General features: G+C 38.0%; 1 protein-coding gene across 1 annotated transcript in view; it reads left to right on the forward strand.

Moving 5' to 3' along the window:
• nectin3b (nectin cell adhesion molecule 3b) overlaps positions 1-10,545 on the forward strand; it is a 57,432-nt gene extending 46,887 nt beyond the window's left edge. The window contains exons 6-8 of the mRNA XM_082142100.1: positions 2,755-2,899; positions 8,920-9,022; positions 9,599-10,545. Coding sequence (XP_081998226.1) covers positions 2,755-2,899; positions 8,920-9,022; positions 9,599-9,766 — 416 coding nt within the window. The 3' untranslated portion in view covers positions 9,767-10,545. The remainder of the gene's footprint in view (positions 1-2,754; positions 2,900-8,919; positions 9,023-9,598) is intronic.
• Positions 10,546-13,497: the final 2,952 nt, after the last annotated feature.

Here is a 13,497-nt window from a genome sequence, read left to right on the forward strand (position 1 = left end):
AATTGGGAAAAAAGATTTTATGAGGCCCTAAAAGAAAATGTAGCTGATGTGTTTACATTTGTTTTTGAGATCTAAAAAGCGTGGAATGCATTTCCTTCCCCTTTAATGGTATGAAATGATAAATATAGATATCAAATGATATGAAAAACATATTGTGATAATATTTTTGGCCATATCACCCAGCCCTTGTGATGCTAGTGGTACAGAAATTATACGCTTCACTTTTAACTCTTCACAAGCTGCAGAAGTCATATTTTTATTACACTGCCTTCTGATGTTGCCGTATGGACTTGCTGTGCAAAGATCTGTCACGAGCCTGGTTGAATCACGACTGTGCCAAACCTCCAATTCAGTGCCAAACTTTTTGCTAATATTCTCTATCCCAGCTCACATTGGTGCTTACAGTCCCCTATAGCCACAATCCCCTCTCCTCATATTCCCTCCCCGATCTCCTGACTCCTTACGCCCTTGACCTCCTGCTCTCACTGTCTTTATTCCTCCAGTGCCAGCTTCTCTCAGCCCCCTCATGAGCCAGACGTGTGCTCAGCAAGGCAAATATTTACCCCTCGCTACACTTAAACTACTATTGTATGACTTGTGACTGAACATCCTGTTCTGTTCTCCTGCGAGAGCAGAGGTGAGCTGACAGTAACAGCACAGTGGTAATTATTGGGTTCTCGGCCATAAAACCTTAGGGGAAAACACTCGATAATACGTTCAATTGATTTGTGTTAGGGGAAAAAAAGACATTGTGATTCTTTTTCAGCATGTCCAACATCCTCAAACTGTGGCGTTTCATGTGGCAAAGTTGGGTAGTATGGTGTCGTTGTTCCACACTCTTGGCCAAGAAGTCTGTTGATCATCCAAAGGGGCACACTTTTGAGTTTAATTAATCTTAATTAATGGATGTAATCCTTTTACTGGAGTCCCGTTGTGGGGATAACGAGCTTGTGATCTCAGCAACCTCATTGATTTTGGTGAACTTGCTAAATGAAGTTGCGCAAGAGTGTGAAACTCACCGTAAAAGCGAACGAGCGAGGTAGTAATGACAGAGAAAGAGAGTGGAAGGGAAAGCTGGAGGAAGGAGTGCAGCAAAGCATAAGAGCACTGCGGGGTGGGAGAGACAGTAACAGCAGGCTTTAAAGGAGGGCAGCATGAGGTCCTAATTACTGAGCCTTAGAGATGGCTGGCAACAGCTTGCCCCTTCCAACCACTGCACAACCCACCCATCCACCTGACTCGCCGTAACAACAAACCACTATTTCACATACACTCTGACTCTTGATTAACAATTAAATCCACTAGGACAGATGATATGCACTGTAAAATACCAATTTAATCATTGGCATTGTTTTCTGAATCTTTTTCTGTCTTACTTTCTGTATTAAACATCTCTAAAGTGTATGTGCAATGCTATTTTTAACCCATTTTGTTTCTTTTTTTAGCACATTTGAGAGTAAAAATAAGAAAATAATAGGGTTATAATTGATTTTATCTATCAGAAACTGTCTTGTGGGTTTAAAGTGGGTTTTACATATAGCTGAGAAGATGCAAGTTTGCTTTAAAAAAGCAAATGGTTAGCATCAAATGACCTTTTTCCATTATTTTCACTAAAAATTACAAAGATTTTTTTTTTTTTACATTGGTATAACGTTCAATGATGAATCACATAAAACAAGGAACATGCAATAAGAAAGTAGTAGGGACATTTTTGATTTCATGCAGACTTTAAAACAAGTAATATTTACTTCAGATGCTAAATTAATATTACTTAAATGTACAAATAAAATAAAGTGTAACCAAAATCTCCATAGGAAGGTTGCGGGGAAAAGCTTAATTCTACATATTTTCTCAAATCAAGTCATGGGCTGCATCTGAAATACATACTCTGAGTATAGGCATTTATTTTAAATAAGTATAGTTTGCAACTGTTAAAAAATGTATATTCGGTCACACTTTAGATTGGGTCTAATTCTCACTATTAATAGTTAGTAAGGTAGTTGTTAAGTTTAGGTATTGGGTAGGATTAGGGATGTAGAATATGGTCATGCAGAATAAGGCTTTAATATGTGTTTTATAAGTATTAATAAACAGCCAATATCCTTGTTATAAGTTAACAGTGAGAACTGGACCCTAAACTAAAGTGTTGCCGTATGTATGAATGTGTGTATGATTGATTGTAATCTGGACGTACAGTTGCGTCACTTTACTGTCATTCACAAATTCTCTCCTATGGCCTGATGGGATAGCAAAGTGTCCATTGGATGCACACTTGAGAATCTCACTGCAAATAGGTCACCTGGGTACTTTTTGCCCACTCTTTTATGAATACTGTGACATTTAACATTATAGTGGGGAAATTGGCTATGCATTTTCAGATGAAGCTATTGTCTACATTTTGCTGTTCAAGTACATTTTTCTGGTTTTAAAGATACTTTTATGTATTTATTTATTTATTTGCTAAACTCTTCTGGCTTATGAACTCAATATTTTTGCTCACTCTGCCCTCACTATTGGCATTGTCACATTTTTATTCATATCTTTATTTAACTGAGCTGTCTTGTAGTCTCTTGCTGTTCTGTTAGTTGCCTTTTGCAATCTTTTGTGCTTTTTGTTATAATTTGTGGCATTTAGCCGTTTTGTGCCAAGATCAGCAGTGTTTTTAGTGGAACTTGATGTACCTCCAATAGCGTTGGCCGTGTTTATTTATTAATTAGCTTTTCTTTTTTCTCACTGTGTTGTGGCTCCTTTCAGACATGTCTCAGAAGCAGATGACATCCTCCATGGCTATTGCTGGGGCCGTGATGGGAGCTGTGCTGGCACTCTTCCTCATCACCGTCTTCACCATCGTGCTCCTTACAGCACGCAAGGCTCCCCCAACCGCATACTCAGATAAAGTGTGAGTACATGCAACATCTTCACCTATACTGATAATCTGACTTTTAACTTTTACCTAACGACATGCAGGATGAGATCTCAAATACATTACAGTTTTCAAAGGTTTGTGTTTTCAGGCCCCCAAAACGTCGTTGACGTGTAAATGAATTGTTGTTAGTTGGTGTTTTAAAATGATGCCGTGTAAACTGCCCTTTATTCCATGAGTTAATGAATCAACTATTTAAGTTCAATTTAGTAGAACAGTGATATTTTATTAGATTGTATTTTTGCCCAATCCTGTTTAAAATGTTGCACCTTTAGTCTTACTGAAGTTTGAAACTACACTTTTGGGGACACTATGACTCGCATAATAACAATTTTATACATTAATAAATACAGGACATTTGTATAATGAAAAAAACAACAAAACATTTGCATAAATAAGGAAGAATTGTCCCAAACACTTTTTTTTTCTTTTTTTTACTGAAGGTTTTTAACTTTCCCAGAATGTTCAGAAGTTGCATTTTAATAACTTGAAGGGAACAGAAAGCATTCTTTAAAAATTACATTGTTTGCATACAGACATTGTCAGACATCTAAGATATTGAGTCACCTGCTTTGCCACAACTTAGACCTTCAGTTGGGGCAGTACATGGGCACTTACCTGGTGAATTATTTAATCATTACCATGCTTCCTCAGCAACGTCCTAACCTTCCTTTGAACTTGGACTGAAAGAATAAATCTTTAACTATCACCACCCTACATTTCAGTGAACTTACAGACTTGCACCAGATTTCTTAGTAGCGTTTCATCGATGTGCTCATGTGTTACAGTTTTGGTCTAACACGCCAAACCGATTTACTCATAGTCGCATATGTTTAAAATGAGTTTATTGAAGTGAATAGTTTATTGAAGAGTTTGTTTTTCCAGTCAGGCTATCATTAAGTTCATTACACTCCGCTTCAGCTCTGTCCGGCTCACCTGTTGGCCTGTCAGAACGAGGCACTTCACGCTACAGCACCTTTTTATGGCTTAACCTTTGCTTCATCCCTTAACTGTAATATATTTTGTCTGGTCAATTATTACTGAGCCCAGAAACCCAGTCAAGACTGTAAATGGTCTATTCTAGTGGGAGCAACATCAGATGGTTTTCTTTTGTTTCCTGAAAAGGCAACTGCATGTCATCACAAAGAGAGACTATAGCCACAATAGACTACAGTTGTGTATTTGCTTTTGCAGTATACAGAGACTACCACACGATACATCATTTCAGAACTTGTGTGGGTAAAAGAGCTTCAGATAGCTCCTTTTTGACAAATCATGTTGATTTTTCAGTTTTTTTCTTTTGGTTCATGCTAAAAGAGCCGCTTTATTGTTCTGTCACTAAGAGTGTCTCTAGATGTGAGGCCACAGACGTCTTATTTCAGCCAGCCCGGAGGTCTCCCTTTTCCCACAGCCTCCAAAAAGCAGCTCCCCTCATAGAGCTTCACATGGCTTTTCACGCTGCACTTAACCCCGGGTTATCATCTTTTTGATCTTGGTTTGAGGCCACTAATTAATCGCTGGTAAAGTGGCATTTCACAATTGTAGTTTTTAAAGTGTTAGCATTGCTTTTTAATCCCTGGGTAAGCACCGCTTTTATGGTGCCAAAAGTATAATGTGACATTCATTGCAAGCATCTTAACAGAGAGTTGTTTAGCAATAGATAACCAATAATAATATAATATAGTGTATATGTATAATATAATATAGCTCCTAATGTGACATTGTGATGGCATATCATAAATGAAATGGGAGGGGAAATTATATCTCTTAATCGTATCTGTAAATAATTTTTTTTGCTAATTATTTGTGTCCCCTCAAGAAACTTTGCAATTGTTTACAAAACTTTTGTGATGGACATATTATAAGAGTGAGGGGGAAAACGTATTAGCTTTGGGTGAGAACGCAAATGTTTTGCGATGCAGCGCAAAGTTTCGCCATTGAACGCAATGCTTTTGTGAGAGAACGCAAAACATTTGCTGACACTTTCACACACTGTTTTGTTTCAGTAGCGGGTAGAAAAATGACTGTTGACTGTCAAACACATTGATCAAACGGTGATGGCATACGTGTTAACTGGAGGACAGAAACTGTTACAGTATGTTGCTTTTGAAGGTTGAAGTGGCTTAAAATAGCTAGAAAGTCTTTCTTGTCAAGATTGACAAACTGAGATGTGTTCATCCAATTCATGTTATTCGCCATATAAATATGCAAATTAAAATGTTAGCCCAGGTTTACAAATGTATTGTGCCCACAGAAGACCACATAGATTTGTTGTAATGTTTTTATTCTGTCAAGTGCCCACCATTGTTAGTTTGCCACAGGTTGTTAGTGTTTGTGTCAGCAGAAATAACACTGAATATTGGACGTTCTTCTCGTATTCTATAAAAGAAGGAGCCAGTATAAATAAATGAATATAAATAGATAAGCAAACATAGCAAAAAAAAATAAAAATTCCTAGAGCCATAGTGATGGATGCAGTTCTCATGAGGATGAGGTCACAGCGGAGTCTCGCGTGATACAGCTGTTCACAGGGAAAATTATATCGGGGAACAGGGGAAATGCGGCAGGCAGACAATTCTCAGCGCTCGAACGTCTGGCCTCCATATGATTTGTGGACCTTGAAATTTGTTTCAGAATTTTCTATTTTTCTCAAACCTTCCATTGTAGTTTCTGCTGTAATATGACCTGAGCGTGTTATCCAAACATGACAGCTAAGGAGACGTTCACACTGGATACATTCTGGAGTTAGCTGTCTGTTAGGTTAGTGTAGTCTTGAACATGCACAAAATTAACTTTTAGCAGATGTACGCCACTATTCAAAAGGAAATTAATACTTTCATTCAGCAAGGATGCGTTAACTTTGACATTGTTTTCAAAAACTTCTATTTCAAATAAATGCTCTTAAAATCCTCTAAAAAAAGTATCATGGTTTTCCCCAAAATATTAAGCTGATACTATTAGAATCATTTGTGAAGGATCATGTGACACTGAAGACTGGAGTAATGACTGCTGACAACAGCTTTGCACCTTCACAGGAATAAATCACATTTTAAAATAGAATAAAATAGAAAATCGTTATTTTAAATTGTAATAATATTTCATATTATTGTTTTTACTGTATTTTTGGTCAAATAAATGCAGTCTTAGTGTGCAAGAGAATTCTATCAAACATGTTAATAAATCTTACCAACCCCAAACTTATGAACAGTAGCCTAGTGTCCACATTTAAAATGTTATTTTTTTCTCTGACTAAAATATTGCTAATTATTACTAAAATATAATACCGTCTGCGTCCAACTAGCAATCAGAAATTAAGGTTGATGACCGTGACGTTAATTGGCTATTTGAATAAAAACCGTTATAAAAGAATGCATCCTGTGTAGAGGTTTTCAAATTTGCTAAATTGTTGACTATTAGTATTTACTGTATTTATTACTTGTTTTCTGCTGCGCTATCTTTATCCACATCTATCTTGAAGCGAGCCCTCTCTGAAAGTTCTCAGCGGCGCTGTCAGAAGCGTCACTCTCAGTAGAGGTGCAAGAGGCACTCTTATCTGTTTCGGCTGATCCCTGTTCAGCCTCTGTGTGTTTTGGCTCAGCTTTACTTTGGCTGCAGGCTGCATGCAGATCAGTGTGGTGGGACAGCTGGGTTTGGTCTGATGGATGTCGCTGCCACTGCGCTGGAGACAGCAGGGAATCTGCGAGAGATAAGCAGCATTGGGATGCTAACACATGGCGCTTATGCAGGAATGAAAGCAAAAATGTCCGTATAACTCTTGACATTTAGATCAGATTGCACCCAGTAGTCAAAGATGAGAAAATGTGCTTCCTTCAAATGCTTCAAGAGGTATTTTTGATAGGTTTTTCTATTTTTATCAGGTTTGTGTGAGCTTTCCACTTCCATTTCCGAGTCGTGATGATTTTGTGTTTGAATTTGTTTTGATAGCTCTCACTCATCTAAAGTGGCCTTGAATTTATCCTTCACTAGATGATGTGGCAGCCTTTAAAGTATTAAAGTAGTTTTAGTTTATATGTCAAGGTCTTGGCTTAAAATCAAGACAATTGGAAAATGTTCCAGGCTCTCTTAGGAGGAAAACAAATGAATCTGACCTTCAACTGTGCATTGAGTACATGAGAGGAGATGAAAAGAGAGAAAACTATACGAGGACAATGCAATCTCGTTCCCTCTTTGATGCAAAGTCCAACATTTTGGCCCTTGTTTGGTCTCTTTGGACATCCAGGTGGAACCAGTGAGAGTATCCAGGCCTGTCTGCGTCTCTTCCTGCTCATGTACGAATGCACTCACCATATCATCTTTCTAATCCATGGATGACATCTCCTGCTTTTAATCCTCTATTTCGGTCATAACTTTTCATGGGAAATGCTAATGTGAGTCCATATAGACTTAATGAGCCATAAAACACTGTTGTACACTTTTCCATCTCCGTCTGATTTAGACTTTATGTGGGGAGGGCAGGGGACACATTAGACAGACTGATAGTCCATTGAAAATCAATTACACAAAACAATGTACTACTAATGGTTGGAGATTAATGTCCACAGGAAGTGGAAAAACAAAGACATAGTTGATCGCTTGAGGAATGAGGAGCTTATGGATGCACATTGGGAAAATATATGAGGAGAGGTCACAGTTGACATGTTTTCCCTAAAGGGTTTTTAACCAAGAGGTGTGAACTAACTCTGTATTTTAAGAGCTTGTTCTCATTGGTTGTCAATGCAGAGCTTTTAAAACTAGCAGTGAAGGTTTAAGATTCCTTATTTGTCCACTAATGACTCTAGGCTATCTTTATGACATTCAGTAGATGACCTTTATGGCACACACAGCAGTATCTAAATCTAGGGAACGAGAACAGGTATCTTTCCATATATTAGGCATTCTGGGAATTCAAGGTCAGGGCAAGGCGACCCTCTGGACCACCCAATGCATAGGGATACAAAGCAGAAGCTAAATAGACATTAGTCCATCAGAGCCTAAGTTATAGGGATGTGAGACCACTCCTCTTAATTGCTAGTGTGGTTGTGCTCAATATCAGATCAGAAATTAAATTGTTTTAGCTTTGTTATATGCATTGGAGACAGCACTATATATTAAATATAGTATCTTGTAGAAGTTTATGACATCAAACCACGATGAATTGTTTAAAGGAAATGTAAATGACATGATTGTTTGTTCGCATACTGTATGTTCTTATAGAGACTCATTGCAGTGATTCACAAGTCAACCAAGAAGACAAAGTCATTTGTTTCCATTTCTCTGTTTTGTTTGGAGTTTTAAAATGGGCCCCAGTTGTATTTATGTATATCACTAATATACACCTCCACCCACATGTGTACCCACACAAAGTTACTCCAGACGGGGTCTATTGTGGCCTACTGGTGTTTGGTTTAGAGGTCCAGAGAGCATGAGAAAGTATGTCTCAGTGTGGCCGTAGGGACTTGAAAACATGGAGACCATTTTGAGTGGCTGGGGATTGAGTCAAAAGTGACACCTTGCATGGGTATCATAGACTCTCAGATTTGTTTTAGCCTTAAAAATGAGATTATTTCGTGTTCAGCTTGAGAAATTGGCAGTATTGCCATGGATGTAAAACAGAACAAAAGTTCCATTCCGTTCCCAGAACTAAAAGAAGGTGTGGTTGTTATTGTTCCTCAGACTAAACACTTTTCATACTTTTGGCTCTTGACCACCATTTCCTCCATCGACTGACAAGATTACAAACAGTGATTCTGTACGTTTTATCATCGAACAAACTTCTGTGAAATGTTTAGCCTGAAAACAGCGCCTAAACAGTACATTTCTACAAAATAAATGCCACTTTGCTTGATTTTTTTTAATGTAATGCAGTGACATTCATACATTATTTTTATTGTGGCTTATGTATCCAGATACTTTGGGATCACTGCAAATAAGATTGCGAATCATGCAACATGTCAGTGATATACTTAATCTAACTGTTGTTGGTTTTTGTCCTACAGAATTGACCTCCCTCCAACACACAAGCCTCCTCCTCCATATACAGAGAGACCTCCTGTCATCCCACTGGCCTCTCAGGCCCCTCAGGTGGCCTCATTCTCTCAGGTAAACCTCACACTACTCTGTTTACACTGTGGGGGTCCCGGCTCTATAATCTGATTTATTTTCCTTCAGTGGTACTTTATAATAGAGCTGCATTCAAAAGATGACTACTGGCATGTTTCTTATTATTTAAGGAGTGATTATATGCTCTCTTTTAGCTCACTTTTTCCAGATTTTTTTCTCTTTTTGTCTTTTCTGGCATTTTTACCCATCCAACACATAACACTGCTGAAAAATACACCAGCCTCATGTGGTTTGCTGGTCTTAGCTGGTTTAAACTGGTCTCCCATCCAAACAAAATTGGTTTATTATCTGGCCAGCTGCTGGTTTTCCAGTCTGACCAGATGAAAAGTGCCCCCAAAAAAACCTTAAAACAATTAAAAACTGGTCAGCTTTTTTTTTTCATTCATTCATTATTCCTAAATTCAATTGACAGCCCTAAAAAAAAAAAAACCACTGCATTCTAACCATCCAAGCACATTAAACATTGCATTTAATTGTCTAACAGCATCAGCACAGTGGAGCTGCTACTAATACTTTGGATATAATATGCACTATATCTGTTGTGTCATTTTATAGGCTCGTCGGATGGAGAGGCACTACGAACTGGCCGAACGGGTGCCTGTCAGAATGGCTCGGAGGGACTTCCACAGCCCCACTCACCATTCACTGTCCTATCAGGAGTGGATCTGTCATCAGAACGGGGAGGACCGAGTTTACATCAACCATAGAGAACACTACGTGTGATGACGTCCTTGTGTCAACTGCAGGGCACTGCCAGCCCCATAGTGAAAACTGTTTACGAGAATACTGGGAGCAAAACAAAATCACCGCCATACAGTAATTAGAACATTGAACTATTACTGGTGTATATACAAGGTCTATATAATGCGCAATGAAAACCCTGGCACCATATATGTATTATTAGTCTGGCTTGTTTAACATTTACAGTATAGTCCAATATAAAATAGATTACCTAGGCTGTCTATATGAGTCTCATTGTTCACTCATATTACGAATCTAGTGGTCAAGGGTGACTCTGGTTGACATTATTAAGATTGTACAAAGTTTTCTATAGGGATCATTGCCCTTTGATTGTTTTACGCAAGGACTTTTCCCTCAGTAAAATGCTATTTTTATTCACTGTAGACTGGTTGTCATTTTAGATGAGATTTTGACAAACTGAGATTTGTTTGCTTATGACAAATAGTGACTGCTAGAGTTCATTTGCCATAAGTTTTCTTGTTTACACTGATGTACAGTAGATGTGAATTGGCATCATAAGGCACATTCTTATGTACTTTGCCCATTCTTATGTACTTTGCCCTTTCTTACAGTATGTGTGTAGATACTGTATCATGTAAATATCTGAGCTCATATCAGTGTGGCTTTCTGTTTGTATAAGCTCAATTAGATCATTTTTGTTAACTTTTTTTTCCCAGTCGGCTTAGTTAAACATGAACTTTGAATCTCATAACCAAAGCAAACTTTGAATTACAGAATATCGATAATCAAATAAAGCGATGTAACCTGTACATATGAGACTTGTTTTATTGTGCAGCACATTTAAAATGACATCACTTTCCATATTGGTTTGCAAAAAAACACGTCTAATATAACTACAGCGCTACTTCTCAAATCCGCACACAGTCTTATTAAAAGGGTTTGAGAGTCAAATATAGGTTGTAAAACCTGATGAATACCTAAAATGCTGCTCTAGTCATCAAGACTGCTATACAAACTTCCCCCAGTCGATGATGGAAAATTTCAAACCACAAAATGCTCTCTGGGAAGGTGCGAGAGACAGTGAATGGGGACGGGCGGGAGTGTTTGTAAGCTTTTCGGCACAGACTTCTGTCTGCATGTCAACTTATGACTTGTGTTGTAGGTAAACAAACTGGTTATCTGCTGGGCAACTGGATAGGCTAGGCCATTAAACAGCAGGCTTTTAATGAGGTGGCGGCCACCAGGGAGCAATCTACACTATTCTGGCCTCACCGTTCGGGGAAATGTCAGCCAGTGGACCCCCAAACACTCAATGAGAGCATTGTTTATTGCATCAGTGAGTTACCTCTCTGGAATGCATCCACCATCGCTATATAAAAATGTGTCAGTCCCACAATAAAGTATAAAGTTGGACTCATCCAGGATAAATCCATTTAGACTAATAAAGATTCTCAGTCCAAATCTATTACAGAGCGCGCAATAACATAACAGCTCTCTCATCACCTTATACAAACCAGAGACGAGCCATGTTTTGATATATGTACTCTTCTACCGTTTCTTGACAGAGCTTGTATATCCTTTTATGTTTTGTCTCCTGATCTCTTGTTTGTGTGTCTGACCTGCGGTGGATCTGATATTTCACCGCATTAAGAAGCCATCTGAGGGATTTGAGGTGCTGAGGTCTATAATTTTCACCTGAGAGATTTCGTATTTGTTCTGGATGAGCAAACGTTCTGTCGTTCCAGCAAAGGTCTCAGTTTTGCGAGTCTCTGGACACAATGTGGAATGTTGCGTAAATATTTTTGCAGTAGTATCTTCGGAGAACGAAACCTTTGGGAGCTTTATAATATGTAGACATTGAGCTTCTCGCAAAACTGGTCTGAATTATTTGTACATGAATAGTTGAGCTGAAAGTCTTTTGCTAACATACAGATTCAAAAGATTTGGTATATTGTGCAAGAGCTATATAGACTTATATGATACTTTTAAAGTTCTTGCTTTTTACGGAATATTGCATTATTATAAATGATTTATCCGTGCATAAATCTTATTTTTTTTATTCATGTGCCCTCATAATCTTAAAATCAAAATAACTTCCCCTACTTTTTGGGGGTAAAAAAGGATATCTTGATTTTGTGTATTTTTAGCATTTTAATTAATTTATATCTCAATTGATTAATAATAATATTCATTTTAATTATACTACTAATAATAACAACAATCTGAATAACTTTAAGTCATCATGTGGCCACTTTGGAGGTTTGCTGAGGCCCTTTATTTGAGATCTACTGTTTTAAGATGCTTTTCTGTCCTTTTTGAAACTTTAATGCTTCAGTCTCCAATCATTATAATTGCAATTAATTTGGATGTTTGAATGAATTAACCCTTTAAACTATACAGACCACTTTCAGTGTATATGGCGTCTGCATTACATTAGCCTATAATCCTGAATATCTCTGTGAATTCCAAAAATCAGCCGGGAATGCTGGAAAATTCTAGTTGCCTGTGAAAAGTCATTTGTCACTGTAGATTAACGTGGACCATCGCTGGCGCAGTGCTGGAGTATAAAGTAAGGCCATAAAAAATATTTAACACAGCAAAGTGCATCCCAAAATCCTGTCCTGCAATTGTTATCAGGAGACTGGTTAACTTTATTATAGTGGAACAATCTGCTATGCTGTCTGTCTTTCGGCATTTCTCCTTCTCTTGTATTCTGAACCCACCATCAACGCTGACACGTAATGGAGATGCAGTCAACGGCAGCCATATTGGACACCTGCCACGCTGTACAGCCATTAAACTATTAAGTCAGTCGGCCCCAGAGTGACCGTCCTGCACAGATTTACAGCCCTACAGGAGACAAGGGAGAAGAGGAGAGGGGGACAGTGGGGGGATGGTTAGCACAGAGTCCAACATTACAGATTTATGACGACGGGGCAGAAGGTGGTACAGGCCTCCTCCTTTTCTTCTCTTTTCTCCTTCAGTGCTAAAAGTCACCCTGTTGTCTTTAAGAAACAAAGCTGACGTAAGGAACAGGGATATCTGAGGTTAGGACTGGAAAGCAATATTCTTGACAGACAAATTGTCAGATAAAGGAACATCAAATGTGCCTTTATTGGCGTTAAGTGGTAAATCTTTATTCATGTGCTCGGTGGAAAAAACATTTAAAAAAGAATAAACTCAGTAGGCTACATGGGGTCATGGATTGACTTTTGCTTCAGAAGTTTTAAACCAAATCAGTCTGATTTATTACTAGGCCTACACTGTTAATTTAAAAAAAAAACGATTTTTATATATATAAAAAAAAACATCTCTGCTGATAGTCATTCAAAAATACTTTCAATATAAAACATTTTTTAATCATTATTATTATTATTTAATATATGTTCTTTTGTAGCAGTAAAAACTATTTTCATGTAATTGCTAATAGTAGGCTATAAAACATAAGCCTACATCAGATGTGTCCTGATTGGCGTTAAAATGCTGTGGTAAATCTTTATTTTTAATACAGCCGCGTTGTCTGTGTGAAACGTCTGTGTATTTTCTGTGCAAAACACCGCGCGAGTGTTATTACGGGAAGCAGAAAGTGTCCGTTTTCAACTCGTCCTCCCCCGAATGCAAGAGGCAAAAAAAACGACAGCAGCCGAAGTCGAACACACCTATACCTAAATTGGCATTATCTTGCACAACACCTGAACCGGGCCTAGCAACTTTAGACATTAATGTGAATGCTAATGGATGGCCTTCTCCTG

This window comes from Leuciscus leuciscus, assembly GCF_965113295.1.
Source record: "Leuciscus leuciscus genome assembly, chromosome: 16".
In the NCBI taxonomy this organism is placed as follows: Eukaryota; Metazoa; Chordata; class Actinopteri; order Cypriniformes; family Leuciscidae; genus Leuciscus; species Leuciscus leuciscus.